Source organism: Rhizomucor pusillus (genome assembly GCF_041956525.1).
Source record: "Rhizomucor pusillus strain CBS 183.67 unplaced genomic scaffold VTP01scaffold_2, whole genome shotgun sequence".
NCBI lineage: Eukaryota > Fungi > Mucoromycota > Mucoromycetes > Mucorales > Lichtheimiaceae > Rhizomucor > Rhizomucor pusillus.
The window spans coordinates 228,489-243,424 of NW_027192144.1; the positions used below are offsets into that span (position 1 = coordinate 228,489).

Below are 14,936 nucleotides of genomic sequence, written 5' to 3' on the forward strand. Positions count from 1 at the left end.
AGATGGTTTCCAAAATGATAAATGCCAAGTCTTTACCATTTTGGGTAGCGCAGGCGGCTGCTGTGTTTCTGATCTGCACATCCGTCCCTGAGTCTGTCGAGCAACTTGTCCAGCGCCTCATGTACCGGTTTTGAGCAGTAATGGATTCCGATGACGACGAAACCTTTGGCAACGTGGCACGGTTATCGTCCAATAATCCTTACAGGAATGTCGGATCCGCTGACACCTCGACTGGATTCCTGACGTTCCCGGCGAGATCTCCTTCGACAGCTAGCAGAGTTAGACGAACTCGGACGACATATGTTACGCCACCCGTGCAGATTGACGAGCTCGAAGCAGCTTTCCAGGAGGAAGCGACACCGAGACCAAGCAAACGACGGGCAAACTCGCTAGCATCCTCGGTTTTTCCGTCTCAGTTTACGACATATGACGTGCAGGAAAATGCGGTCGAGTACTCGGATACAGCACGGCTTACTGCTCACATGGCGGGCGACAATGATAGCGATTATGACAACAATAATGGCGGTAATAATAATAATACCACTATGCCGCCAGCTCCAGAACCTGCGCGTGTTACCACAGATAAGGCTCAGAACCGGCAGTCGATCAATCGCGTTGCTACAGTCATACGCAAAGTGTCACGTCGAGTCGTTAACGTACAGAACGACAGAGTGCCCATTATAGATACACAACCACCTTTTCCAGCAATCCCCAGCGTGACGGAGGATGCGGGTCCTGAGGAAGCAATACCTCTGACACCCAAGCAATCTTCTTCGAATGATGCTGCAGAGAACACAACCCCAGATCCGCAGGTCGCATCTGAAAGACAGCCGGGCTTACACCTTGCAGGCAAGAGCTGCGGCGTATTTGGGCCCCACAACAAATTACGGAAAGCACTTGCAAGCATCATCTTATGGAGGTGAGAGACATGATCGAAAGAGGACCGAGAACAAGTCGATGGTAACAAATTGTATGATGTAGCTGGACTGAAACGATCATGATGTTGGTGATTGCTTTGCACGCAGCAGTGCTGTTAGCAGTAGGATGGGGAACAACAAGCACTCCCGAGCCGCCGCAGGAGTGGGGTCAGACGTGGGATCAGTTTGTATTGCTGGCAATATATATATTTTATACGTAAGTTGGGTCAATGACTATGAATTCCACTCTTTGCTGAGGTATCGCCTTGCAGCCTAAGCGTCATCTGCCGAATCATTGTCTATGGATTTCTATTCACTCCCAAGGACCCGACTGATCCACCACCACCCCTCGCATTCATGCGCCATAGCTGGAACCGCATCGACTTTATCTCCGTGTGTTCGTACTGGATCGATCTTGCACTGCTCTGCAACGGCGTAGAAATTATCGGAGATACTATACGGATATTGGTATTCAAGTGCCTGTCTGCATTGATCCTCGTTCGGTTGCTAAACATCACCGACGGCAACCGTGTTATACTACAAAGTTTGAGGAAAGCAGGGCCGCTAGTGCTCACCGTTTCATCGTTTGTGTTATTCTTCTTTGTCATATTTGCGCAAGTATCCCGCGGATTAGGAAAACAGCAACGCAGTGAATTTTAAACTCATCTTCAAATTGATAGCATCGTTGGCGTACAGTCTTTTCAAGGCTCTTTTCTGCGTCGATGCGTGTGGACTAGTAAGCAATAGATTCTGTCGACCCCTGTTTATTGTTGGCCTAATGCGTACCGTGTGTAGACCCAAATAATTCTACGGACACACAGATTATGCAACAATATTGCGGTGGATACATGGAAAACGGCGTTGTGCAGCCATTTTTATCCAAAGATGGCGAGTCTGGGCCATGGGCCAAGGGGTTTATTTGCCCTGAAGGTTTAGTGTGCCAGGTAAGATACAACGTTTGTATTTGCCTGGTCACGAGTTACTGACGCAGTCGTATACGGCTGCTCTTTAGGAAGTGGAGAATCCTTACGGAAACACAATAAGCTTTGACAATATCTTTGCTTCTATGCTAATTGTTGTCATTATCGCTGGCAGTAAGTGTATATTTGGAAGCAATAGTAGATACAGAGCATATCTTAACTTCCGCATTTTGATAGACCAATCATGGACGGATTTGATGTACAATATGATGGATGCTGAATACGTGATTGCATCCTTATACTTTATCGTCATCGTCATCGTCTTGAACTTTTGGCTCATTAACTTATTCGTGGCTGTCATCAACGAAATGTTTGCAAAGGTTCGTGAAGATTCGGCGCAACACTCAGCTTTCATGTCTTCAAGGTAACAATGCACATTAAACTAGATGACAATGGTGTCTAAACAACTACACCTTTTTTTGTTATAAACACAAATTAGGGCAAAGCCTGTGTTAGCCGACGAAGGAGAAGGATGGGCATTTCGACACAAGAGACTCGCTCAGACCAATAGATGGCGATCAACGTTATTCCGCGATATAGTCCGTATCACTCGCCCATTGTGGGTGATCGCAGTTGCCGCCGATCTTATCGTCATGGGCCTCAAAAACAACGATATGACGCCTCAACAGCTTAATGCAATTGGTACATATTGACAGACTGTTTCCAGTGTATTGTGAACTAAGTTCCCTTTTCACATTCATTAATAGACACGGCCGAGCTTTATTTTTCTATCGCATTTCTTGTCGAGATTATACTGAGATTTCTGGCAGAGTGGCCTCAATGGCGCAAGTTCTTTGGGAAAAGGTCAAACCGAGCTGATACGTTTATTGCCGTCGTCACTTGTACCATACGTATTCCTCCTATACACGATCACCGTGCCGTCTATGCATGGCTTACTGTCTTCCAAGTCCTGCGTATCTACCGGATCATTGTTGTCATCCCCCGAGTGAGGACTCTTAGCGTAAGTCTTGCAACAGAAAACATACGTGCGTCACTTTAACGTTCGGATATAGGCTCGCGTGCTAGGTAGTGTCTGGGGACTTATTAATCTGATGTTCTTTATCATACTGGCTACATTACTTGTTGCCATAATGGTAAGCAGTGTAGGGTAATCATATGCGTTTTATGCCTGTTTAATTTACCTTTTCGGATATACACAGTCTTACCAGCTTTTTGAGGGCTTATTGAACGACAGTGAGGATGAGATGCGCTTTTTCTCCATATACAACTCGTTTGCAGCTCTCTACCAGGTAAGTCCATCCCTCTTAACCTTAAGGCCAATATTATTTACCTGAAAAACTCGCTTGATAGTTATTTTCTGGTGAAAACTGGACGGATGTCCTGTATGACATTATGGAGGCAGGAGTACCTTCCAAAACAGTTGCAATCAATGCATTGTTTCTGGTTTTCTGGTTCCTGTTTTCGAACTGTAAGTAACAGAGAGAAAATTTACACAGATATCCATTGTATGTGTAACTAGTTCTTTCCACCTTGCAGTCGTGCTTGTTAACATGTTTATTGCTGTGCTTATGGAAAACTTTGAAATTGTTGAAGAAGAAAAAAAGAAACGCCAGCTCGAAGAATACGTCAAAAGAACGGAACATGACATGGAGGAAGACCCGGTTATTAGCCGATGGAACATTTATCGTTATTTCCGCCCTCATCCAAAAGGTCTCAATGTCAATATACCTGCAAACCTTGTGTGGCAAGCCAAAAAGGACGTAGTCCGCGACTTTATGGTCGATGATACTACCACGAAAGAGGTAAGTGAACTGCGTGCTTTTGTCAATTCGAATGAATATATGTTTCATACGCGTCCATCCCAGGTGGATGACGAGCGGAAAGCATTGCTCGGCGATATCGCACGACATCAGCATTTGCAAACACAGAGCGGCTGGAAAGCAAAGATTCAGGCTCTACTGAGGAAGGCGACGCCTAGCGTACAACCGCTTCCCATTACTGGCACACGGAAGAGCATGACGCTAGACAGCAAAAATCCATTGGAACAATTTCAAACGTTTTTCGACAAAGGCAACCGTCTGGGCGCACGGGAACAACAATCTTTGCAGCAAATATTATTGCATTCTTCATCAGCTGATCCTATGCATTCAGGTTCCCACATGGGAATGGACGAAGCGACACTTCACAACCTTGAAGAAAGGAAGGCTTTGCGTCAAGAATTCATTGCAGCACATCCAACGTATGATAAGTCGCTTTATATATTTTCAGTGAATAACAGAATCCGTCGCTGGTGCCAGCTGTTGGTCCCACCAAGTCGAGGCGAGCGGTTCTTTGGTGCTCAACCATCACTCGTAGCGAGCTGGATATTTTACGGTTTTATCAGCTGCTCGATTGTCGTGACAGTCATTCTGACTATTTACAACTCTCCAGTCTATCAATTCGAGCATAGAAACGATCCAGCGCATCTAATGATATTCGAACATCTCGACTGGGCGTTTACTATTATATTTTCAATCGAATTTGTCATCAAAATCATCGCAGATGGCTTCTTGCTAGCACCCAACGCGTACATGCTCAACGGCTGGAACATTCTCGATCTATTTGTACTTGTTACATTATATCTGTCAAACTTTAACAGCTTTGCATCCTCCACCGGACTCGAACGCGCATTTAGAGCTTTCAAGGCCCTCAGAGCTCTGCGACTGATCAATTTATTGAGACCTGCACGTGAAATGTTTACAGCTATCATGGTGAAAGGTCTACCCTACATTGCCGATGCAGCGTGCCTTTGTATCTGCATTATTATACCGTTCGCGCTTTACGGCCAAAATGTTTTCCAAGGCCTCTTTTATAGCTGCAACGACGACTCTTCTGATATCACTAACAAGTCTTTGTGTGTCAACGAAGCGATGCTGGGCACTGATGCGCCTATGCCTGACGATACAGAAATATATCAGCCGCGAATCTGGGACAATCCGTACGTGTACAGCTTTGATTCCTTTGCTAAAGGGCTTTTGCTACTGGTGGAAATCACAAGCGGCGAAGGCTGGACTGATGTCCAAGCTGCAAGTATGTCCATCGTCGGCAAAGACCAAGCTCCTAAGCAAGACGCCAGTCAGCTAGCAGGTGTATTCTTCATGGTATACAACCTAATTGGCTCTATTCTTGTAATTGCGTTGTTCTTGGGAGTCGTCCTCGAAAACTTTTCACGACGCAACGGAACGGCTTACTTGACTGCCGAGCAACGACGATGGATGGATCTCAAGAAGCTGCTCAGTCGGATGCGTCCAGCAAAGCGACCAAAGAAAGTCCCATCCAGCGGTATACGCAAGAAATGTTTCGATCTCGTTGTGGAAAAACGTGGCCGCTTCTACAAGTTTATGATAGTGGTCATCGTTCTCAATATCTTGTTCCTGTGTACCGAGTCCGATCTCGATACTACTACTGTCACCATCGCACGCAGTAAGTTTTCCCCAATATTTACTCAGATGAAGCTCGAGTCTAACAATACGTTAACTTTCTGTCAGCGTACACTTACCTAGGATTTTTGGCTATATACTGGACAGAAATCACTGTCAAGCTACTCGGTCTCGGTTGGGCATCTTTCCGACGGAACCTTTGGAATCTGTTTGACCTGGTGGCAGTTTCCGGTAGCACCATTACAGTTATAGCTGCTCTTGGTACCGACGTGCAAAAAATGAGCGTTGAAGCTCAGAAACTATTCATGACGGCTATTTGCTTCAAGCTTGTACAGCGAAGTGATAGTTTGAATCAGCTTTTTACAATTATCGCGTAAGTCACGTGAAGCCATTCAAAGATCCTTTCTTTGCTAAAACAATCTACCATCAGTGCTTCTGCGTATCAAATCCTTAACGTTTTTGCCGTTTGGTTTGTCGTCATGACTACATACGCAATCATGTTTATGGAGATTTTCGGCCTCACAAAGTACGGTACGCAATCGTCAACTGAATATGTCAATTTCAGGAACTATGCCAACACAATGATATCCCTTGTGCGATACTCTAGCGGGTACGTACAGCGCATCTTCTAACTAGCGAGCGAGATGAACCATACTGAGCATGTTTGTTAGAGAGGGATGGAACACTGTGATGCACGACTTTGCAGTCGAGTATCCCAACTGTGTTCAAGCGGACGATTATCTCTTTTCTGATTGTGGATCCACCAGCTGGGCTTACTTTTTGTTCATATCGTTCAACATTATCTCCATGTACATTTTCGTTGCGATTTTTGTTGCCGTGGTATCCGACAATTTCTCCTACGTGTATCAAATCGCTTCCAACTTTTCTCTAGTCAACCGCGACGAGATCAGAAAATATCCTTTTTTTGTGCATATACTCATATCCATCCACATGAATCATGTCTATAGCATGATCACGATTAGATTACTACAATCCTTAACCAACCATCATTTACGTTCAAGAAAGTATGGGCTGACATAGACAGAGATAGAACAGGGTACATAGAGCCCAAAGATTACATTGCATTCTGGAGGGTAAGCGTTCTAAACTGATCAAATGGTAAACTCTGTGCACTTATCCTCTTCCGCAAGCGTCTCGGTGGTGTCTTCAGAACTAGGCTGTACGATCCAGAATTCTCTTACAAAGAGCTAACTTCTCAATGCGCGCTTAACGTGAATGGTCCGACAGTCATGGACGATCCATACCAAGTGAGGATTGATATCAATATTCTCAATCGGAGATTGGCCGCTCTCGATAAAGCAACGATACACCAGCGCAAAGTGGACTTGAACATGCTTTTTTGGGTAAGAAATCCATCACGTAGCAGTAATTGCAGCAATGTTGAACACACGATATAGGAGGCAGCCTTGATAGAAGGTCCCAAAGGTGTATCATTCAACCAAATGCTTTTATTAATCGCAAGACGAAAACTTATTATACCAGAGAATGCCCTCTTGTAAGTTATTTTATTTAAACGTTACAAATTCTTGCTAACACTCATTTTCTCTGTAAAGATTGGAGGAACTGTTTAGTACCCGTAAGAGGGAAGAAACAGTCCAGACGTTGATAAAAATTGATCGCGTAAAAGGCATGATCGAAACGATTGCTTTGCGGAAGGCTTTCTTGCGCCATCTTGAAAACAAACGACTGCGCAAATCCATACCCAACGGTAAGAGACAAATAGTGTCGTAGCTCGAGGGAGTGCTGTTCCTAACCCAAGCTTCAGTACCTTCAATCGTCGTCGATCAGAAACGCCTTTCACGACCTTTCAACTTGATGGAACTGTACTCTGCTCCGGCAACTCCTGTGACACCACTGGCTGGTGAACATGGTTTCTTCACTGAGGACCGGGATAGCATGTAAGTTCTTTCAAGAATATCGTGGATGATTTGTATTACTTTTGCTTGACGAATGTATTGCTAGGAGTCCAACCTCACCAGACATTAGTCCGATCGAGGACACGACGGTAGATACAAAGCTTTGGCAAGGTACAGGACAGCTATTTTCGTTTACAAATGTACAACAGTTCTGCTAAAACAGATGACTTTCCTATTCAGACATGTTGCAGAAAGAAGGTCGCCTTTAATTTATACCATGCATTTCTTCTCTTCCAAGCAAATTTTCCAAGCATACAGACGTCTTTTGTAAATATATCCTTCAAGAAATCATCGATCATACGCATTAAAAAGGAATATCTCCTCTCTCGTCGCTTGAATGCCGGCATATTAATGCAGGTTATTTGTCGCAAATCACAATGTATATTCGTCATTTGAGAGATATTTCTGGTACAGCTTTGCATAATACTATTATATTTTGAATCTATTCGATCAGGAAGGGAGGCGACGTTGTTATTCGTCATCTTCAAGGTGAGGGGTATGATCATTGTGCGACATCGTGTCTCCTTCTCGGCTGCCAACGCCGCCAGTCCGCCGTCGAGTTCCGCCGCCGCCTCTTCTCTGTCTTCTTTGTCTCGTTTGCATTGGCGGTGGTGGTGGGGGTGAGGGTCGCCGCACCTGTTGGAGCTGCAGGTGCTCTCGCAAAAGTTCCATCTGCAGTTCTTGCATGATTTCGTGCTGGATAGCCTCCATGAGTGCTTGATGCTCTTCACTGGTAGCGGGTCGCTCTCCTTCTCCTTCTTCTTGTACTATCAATGTCCCTTCTCGCTCTTGCTGCTGTCTGCGGTTCTCTTCATGTTGCACCATCTGCAAAGCATGAAATATCTCGTATCTTGCCACGTGATTATTTTTTGCGTTGTTCCCTTACCTCCATAATGTAAAGCAATAGATGAAGCATGGGCATTTTTCACAGGTAACGTAATGGAAAGAGAAGGCCAGAAAAAAGCAAGACTGCGAAATCAAAAAGTCAAGGGTAAGCATTGCGCTTTTGACACGAAGTTTTACATGTCCAACGTTTTTGACATGTCCAAAAATTTAAACATTCTGCTTTCTGCTTTTTTTGCTTGTCGATAAAACATATGCTCCTATGGATTGTATTTTTGTTATGAATCTCTATGATATATGAAGATAACAGGGTTTTCTGCTTCCTTTGGGTGCTATTTCTTTTGGGTGCGAGGCCATAGCAGTGTCTCGCCTTTGGCTGATTCCGGAGAGAGAATCATTATGTGAGTGGCCGCTCCGCGCTTATCGAAAGTCTGGCGCGTCCCAAAACGCGGTTCTCTTTTCCTTTCTTTATGCCCTCGTCAGAAAGTGGCCAATCCACAGCAAATGGTAAGCTTACATTTATGCAGATACCAAGCTTTGTTGTCTGATATTGGTACAACGCTTAGCGGCAGTGCTTGCTGAGGCCAAAGCGCAAATGGCCGTAATATTCGCTCAAGGCGTGGATGCCGAGCGTCGAGCATCTCAGTTTGCTTTGCAACGCGATGAACTCGAGCAAAAAATGCAAGCATTAAATCGATCGCACAACCGCCGAATACAAACACTCGTGGACGAGTTGGAGCGCTTGAAGCAACTGGTTACGAGATACCAGCGGCTAGGCAACATTGACGATCTCGAATCAGCAATTGTCCAATCTAGACATGAAAAGGAACAACAGGAACTTTTGGATGAAATGCGGCGTGCACATAGGGAAGAAATGGACGAAGCTCGAAGGCGGTTACGAGAGAACCAGGAAGAAATAGAAACTCTAGAACGAGAATTACAAGATAAGGGACGAGAACTAGAGGAGATTCGCTCGAAATATGATCAAGATGGTAGTACACATCAGCAACGCATTTATCAGCTGGAGTCAGATATCGCAGAAAAGAATCACCAGATTGATGATTTAAAAGCGAATATCACCGTTCTACAACGAACGCACGACAGCGAGAAAAACGAAATGAAGCGCCAACTGACGGTATATCAAGGAGAGATTGACTCCCTTCAGGATCAACTGCAAAATAAGGATCGCGAAATAACAGACATACGGTCGCAACTCGCTCGCAAAAATGACGATACTAAAGAACGCATGGAACATTACAGTATCACTGTGGAAGAACAGGCTGGACGTATCCAACGACTCGAGCGAGCTTTGGAGGATGAGGAGAATCAGCGCCAAAGCGAAGTGGATACTGTAAGAAAACAATATGCATCAGAACTGGAGGATATGCGACGGCGTTGTGAGGATGAAATGTCAGCTCTCAGGGACGAATATGAAGCGAAGGCAAAAGCAGAATTGAACGAGTCTAAGACGTTGCAAAAAGAGCTCGATGACGCTCGTTTGCTTGGGCACGAACTGAACGAAGAAAATGCTCGCCTAAAACGTACAATCCAAGAAAAGGATGAGCTTTTGCGTAAGCTGCAAGAACTTTCAACTATGTTGGAGGACACAACGGCGCATGTGCAAGTTTTAGAACGAGTACTCGTCGAACGAGATATGAAAATCTCAAATTTGGAACATCTAAAGGCCACTGCATCCGACGATGTAAATTCCTTGCAAGATCGTCTCCGCACCTATGAAGACAAACTGGCACGTACTGAGCAACGTCTCGTTGACAAGACCAAGGAACTCCATAATCTGGAAGCATCTATTTCACGATCTGATATTCAAGTCGAACGTCTGATGTCACAACTACGGCAAGAAAAGCAGGAGACATTGGAAGTCAAGGAAGTTTTGAACAAGAAAGTTGCTGAAAATGCAAAGCTGAAACAAGAGACTGCCGATGCTGTTTCTGCGTTTACAAATGCATCGCGCCAAGTGGATGAACTAAAGGCTCAAATAGAGCAATTAGAGTTGAAACTGGAGCAAGCGCTGCGGTCAAAGGCTCTTTTGGATTCAAAGACCGATGAAGTGAAGCACCTCCAAGCTATCCTTCAGGAACGTGAAGCACATGTTTCCTATTTGGAAAAAAGACAGACAGAATCGTCATCTTCATTAAAAGACGCTACTCGTCGCTTGGAAGAAGCACGTGACTATATTAATAGGCTTGAACGCGAACTTGAGCAAGCCGTACGACTCAAGGAGAAAGCCGAGGAAAGCAGTTCATCGAACGAGGCAAAAGTAGCGCACTTGGAAGATGCACTGGGAGAGCATATGGAGAAGCTGAAGACACTGCAAAGTGAACGTGGACGGCTGGAGTCTCAAATACAACAACTTACGGCACATCTTGGACAGCAGCAGCAGGAACTTATTGACGTTAACGACGAACTGGATCGGAAGAGAACGGAGGTGTCTAGGCTGCAGCGAGAAGTGGCTGAAAGCAAATCAAGACAAAATGCTCTGACGCAGCAACTTGAACAAGCTCAGGAACAGATATCAGATCTGGAAGCACATGCCGAACAAGCGATGCGATCGAAAGCGCTGATACGCGAGCGTGAGGATCGTATTACCTATCTTGAACGCACGGTGCAAGCGATCCAGGAAGATTTGGAGGACGCACGCAGAGAGCGAGAGGAACTGGAGCAATTCCAGCGGCAGGTGGAACTTCAGCTACGTGACGAACAAGTCCGAAGCGAGAGGACAGCAGAAGCTCTAGAAAAGCTGAGACGTACCTATGAGAGTGACTTGAGCAAACTGGAAGACGAGGCAAACCTTTTGACAACGGAGAAAGAGCAACTGCAGACGAGAATTGGAGACCTCAGGGAGCAGATCAGATCTTGGCAGGTGTCACTGCGCGATAAGGAAACTGAGCTAGACAAGGAAAAGTTACAAGTCAAACGTCTCAAGGACACACTCAAATTACTCATGGAGTATGGTCAAGAAGCTCTTTCTGGTGAAAACATTCCGCAGCTCTGATCTGTATACCTTGTCCCGCAAACAATACCTTTATCATGCACATCCTTTTTGTAAATAACTGTCATTTGTCCTTTCATTATATAAATAATGCTATTTGCTTGTTTAGTCCAGCTCAATGAGGACGCAAACCTTACTGTCAGCTACTAAGATAGCTATAAGAGCTTAGCAAAAAAGAATCCTGTAACGAAGCCGTCGACCATCTCTTCAAAAGAACTAGAAAGGCTTTGCAAAGTTGATGGATACGAAAATAGAAAGGCTTTTGCATTGCGGCGATAGCTCTTGTAAAATGTATTCATTCGAATCAACTACTGAGCAATGATTCATCTACATATTGTGCATATACTCACAACGAGGCCGGAATGCTCAGTATTCAAGTAATTGATCTTTACTTGTGTACGAGTAACCAATTGCTCCGTGCTGAATATTTGACGGTCAGATTTACCATTCTGTTTTAGAATCTGACAATTTGTTTCTTTGTGTATGAGCCAAGCTGTTCAGATATCCTTTTCTTTCGCGGGAGCTTTTTGATTGATTGCCGAATTACTGCCCTGAAGGAAAGAAAACAAACAAGCCCATATCCGTGGCTCTGATTGCAATCTGGCTGTGTTCCCGTGTTTTGCTGGTGATACCTGTTACCGGATCGTACAAGCGCAATATTAAGTGTTACACAGACGGAGAAGAGATCGACAATGATTTGCTCCAGTACTTTTTCTCTTTCTCTTCTTTCCTTCAGTTTTTCATGGCGTATTATCAAAACAGCAGCAGCGGATACGACTCTCATCATCCATCACCGATACCTCCACATTCACCACAATATAATAATCATGACTATTACAACAATTCGTATGCTATGCAACATATGCCGGCGTACGATGATGGACACTATCATGACGGCCCAATGGTTGCAACAGACGATGGCTACGGCGTGAAAAAACAGAACAATGGCTATCAACACCTCAACGACGGCCCTGTGCTGTACACAGAGTACAAAGAAGAACGCCAGTCTTGCTGCGACAAGGTCTGCTGTGGATGCTGCACTTGTTTCCCGCGCTGGCTACGGTGGCTATGCTGTATTCTGTTTTTTATCATTGTTGCACTTGCAATAGCGGTGGGCGTGCTGGCCGCGCTCTTCAAAGTCCCCGAGGTGGAATTCAAAGGTATTCAGGGTGATCCTACTTTTAGCTTGTCTGGAACCTCCGCCAATATTAGCTTCACGTTCGATATAAGCGTTAATAATCAGAACGTGGAAGGTATCACGTTCGATAAAATTGTTGCCAATGTAAGATAATCAAGTTTTGGAAAAAAATAGCTACAATGAAATGGGTGGATAGTCCAGTAATTACTCTCAATTTACAGGCTTATTATCCTGGTTATCCTGACTATGTCATTGGCACTGGAGAAAAGGATAATGTCGAAATTGCATCAAAGGCAACCACCGAAATCTTATTTCCTTTTCACATCAGCCTCAATGTCACCGACTCTACTATGCAGGCCATCTTGTTCGACCTTGTGAAAAAATGTGGACTGACGGGATCCAGCAGCGGCTCGCAGGTTACCATAGACTACAAGGTCACACCAACCCTCAAGATCATTGGCATCCCTATTTCTGTCACCATATCACAATCAGCTAACTTGCCTTGCGATCAAACCGTAAGTTCTGTCACGTAATTCTAGGGGCTGCCAAAAAATCTTATTTAACACAACCGCTGCTACAGAGCATACCTGATCTGAGCAATATACCGGCACTCGCCTCATCCGCCTTGAGTGGAGGAGGCCTTCCTACCTCTATCGTAAACAGTCTGCCAACTGGTCTCTAGCAAAGCATTAGATTTTCATGTAGATATCCATTGCAATTTTCTTGTACGAGGGAAAAAAGAAAAAAAAGGTCACTGACTCGAATTTGAGTTTATGCATGGCTTTGTCTGCAACCACGCGCATTTTGACACCTGCTCTTTCTCGCAGCTTCTGTAGCAAACGTACAAAGTCAACAATGGCTATCCAACACTTTTCTGACGATTGCATCTTTTGCAAAATCATCAAGCAAGTGCTTCGAGCCGAAACTTCATTTCAAAAAGTCCCACGTCGCTAATCGAAACAATTTGACAGAGGCAACATTCCGTCCATGAAGCTGGTCGAGACCGACAAAAGGTATTTACAAGAAAGTAGTTCGCTTATTTAAAGAGACTAAAATGTAGAGTTCTTGCAAAGTTATTCATTCATGGACATCGATCCTTTGAGCCCGGGACACGCGGTATGTCAGCAACCCACCCCAATGCAAAGTTTGTTACACAGCTTGACTGATACCACGTTCACCTGGATAGCTTGTCATTCCCAAATGTAGGAGCAAATGCATCCGTCGTGCCACGCAGCCATTGACATATGCTATTCGTAGATCACGCCGAATTCTTCCATCAATTACCAGATGAATATCTAGCCGATATACTTCCTATAGCCAAACGCATCGCTAGCGCGTCGAAACTGGAGCAATACAATGTACTCCAGGTAAGTTTCGTCGTTACATTTTCTAAATAGGCAACAACAGTAACTTCCTTCACATCTCGGTAGAACAATGGAAAACTTGCGAATCAGGTAGATATTGGTGACAAGTAGCTGTAACGGTAAGAATACTAAATATTTTGGATTTAGGCTGTTCCTCACGTCCATTTCCATGTAATTCCAAAGCCCAACAAAGAGCAAGGTTTAGGAATTACCTGGAAACCTTGCAAGCAGCCGCAAAATGAGATTCAAAAGCTATACGAGGATATCAAGCAGAACTTGCAATAAAGGGAAGAAGGGGTGACGGCTTGCAAAGTCTCCGAAGCAGACCCCCGCTCTGCTGATTTCTTCTCATTTCTTCTTTTTTCCCATTTTTCGACTTCCTTAGTTTCTTGATGGCATATTTGTTACCACAGCGTGCTGCAATATACCTGCCGAGGACGGCATCAGCACTTTTAAGACGATCAAGCAGCACCGCACTTTTGTATCGTGCAGCATCGCTGCCGAGATTCGGTGCTGGTGTGGATGCGCGCCCAAAGGTTACGCAGTTGGGCATCACAGCATATAAGCAGCCATGTCTGCATCAGCCGGTCCGCCCATTCTCCATGTGGAAGATACCCATCTATCTGGCAACAGCCGGTAAGGCCAAGAGAAGACTGGCTTTGCTGGGCACAGTGTCCGGCATCACGGTCATTGGTGCCCTCCTCGGTCCAGTGTTTTGGATCATTCTTGGTGGCACGGCAGCAACGGTAGCGTGGCGAGTGTGGCGCCACACATCGCGGTGGTGGCAACTGATCAACAATAATGGCGTGACAGATGCTGCGAAGCGAGCTATCAGCGGAAGCGAGGGTCTATTCAGTCTTTTGGAGAAACAAGTGGGCAACCACCGTGCAGCAGACCAAGTTCGCGAAGCGACCATTGATCGTATAATGTCGTGGTCCCAGACAGAAGAAGGGCGCCGCACACTCGTAGAACATTTCAACATTGATCATCTTAAAGATGTCACGTTCTTTCCGACACACGCATCGTCGCATGAAAGCCGTACCACCATCGCCAATGGTCACAAACAATCGATGCAGCAAATAGAAGTGCAGTTTTGGGCTGAAGACGATCAGTCCAAAGGTCCTCGAGGGGGAAGTTGCTGCGTTCATGCAATTGCAGACGTCGATGATCAGGGTAATATCCAGCTCCAAGATATCCGACTATCCGCTCCCGGATGGCACCCCGACGAGCACATCCCAATTACGTCAAAGGACAACAACGCGACTTCTTCTGGCAGAGTAATAGAAGGAGAGTTCCGCGACGTCTAGTAACCTGTATTTGTCAATAGTGCACGTAGTGGCAAGAATAAATTAGAATAGTGGGTATCA

General features: G+C 45.1%; 6 protein-coding genes across 6 annotated transcripts; 5 read left to right on the plus strand and 1 right to left on the minus strand.

The window, feature by feature from the left end:
- Positions 1-140: 140 nt before the first annotated feature.
- VTP01DRAFT_4144 (uncharacterized protein) lies at positions 141-7,423 on the plus strand (the record flags this gene model as incomplete). The annotated part of the gene is made up of 24 exons (XM_069382794.1): positions 141-919; positions 982-1,134; positions 1,190-1,531; positions 1,598-1,653; positions 1,713-1,861; positions 1,930-2,011; positions 2,075-2,261; positions 2,337-2,539; positions 2,605-2,858; positions 2,911-2,991; positions 3,058-3,147; positions 3,209-3,326; positions 3,395-3,660; positions 3,724-5,320; positions 5,386-5,650; positions 5,708-5,887; positions 5,949-6,191; positions 6,293-6,371; positions 6,429-6,641; positions 6,696-6,793; positions 6,852-7,006; positions 7,064-7,196; positions 7,261-7,325; positions 7,395-7,423. The coding sequence occupies 24 exons, from the start codon at positions 141-143 to the stop codon at positions 7,421-7,423; spliced, it is 5,817 nt and encodes a 1,938-aa protein (XP_069243559.1).
- A 262-nt stretch (positions 7,424-7,685) lies between these two features.
- On the minus strand, positions 7,686-8,039 carry VTP01DRAFT_4145 (uncharacterized protein; the record flags this gene model as incomplete). Its single annotated transcript, XM_069382795.1, has 1 exon — positions 7,686-8,039. The coding sequence occupies one exon, from the start codon at positions 8,037-8,039 to the stop codon at positions 7,686-7,688; it is 354 nt and encodes a 117-aa protein (XP_069243560.1).
- Positions 8,040-8,527: 488 nt separating this feature from the next.
- Positions 8,528-11,070, plus strand: VTP01DRAFT_4146 (uncharacterized protein; the record flags this gene model as incomplete). Its single annotated transcript, XM_069382796.1, has 2 exons — positions 8,528-8,564; positions 8,624-11,070. 2 exons carry the CDS (start codon positions 8,528-8,530, stop codon positions 11,068-11,070), a joined length of 2,484 nt encoding a protein of 827 aa, XP_069243561.1.
- A 739-nt stretch (positions 11,071-11,809) lies between these two features.
- VTP01DRAFT_4147 (uncharacterized protein) lies at positions 11,810-12,887 on the plus strand (the record flags this gene model as incomplete). Its single annotated transcript, XM_069382797.1, has 3 exons — positions 11,810-12,349; positions 12,427-12,720; positions 12,786-12,887. 3 exons carry the CDS (start codon positions 11,810-11,812, stop codon positions 12,885-12,887), a joined length of 936 nt encoding a protein of 311 aa, XP_069243562.1.
- A 95-nt stretch (positions 12,888-12,982) lies between these two features.
- VTP01DRAFT_4148 (uncharacterized protein) lies at positions 12,983-13,854 on the plus strand (the record flags this gene model as incomplete). The annotated part of the gene is made up of 7 exons (XM_069382798.1): positions 12,983-13,110; positions 13,177-13,218; positions 13,279-13,321; positions 13,392-13,407; positions 13,463-13,572; positions 13,636-13,659; positions 13,717-13,854. The coding sequence occupies 7 exons, from the start codon at positions 12,983-12,985 to the stop codon at positions 13,852-13,854; spliced, it is 501 nt and encodes a 166-aa protein (XP_069243563.1).
- A 107-nt stretch (positions 13,855-13,961) lies between these two features.
- On the plus strand, positions 13,962-14,876 carry VTP01DRAFT_4149 (uncharacterized protein; the record flags this gene model as incomplete). The annotated part of the gene is made up of 1 exon (XM_069382799.1): positions 13,962-14,876. One exon carries the CDS (start codon positions 13,962-13,964, stop codon positions 14,874-14,876), a length of 915 nt encoding a protein of 304 aa, XP_069243564.1.
- Positions 14,877-14,936: the final 60 nt, after the last annotated feature.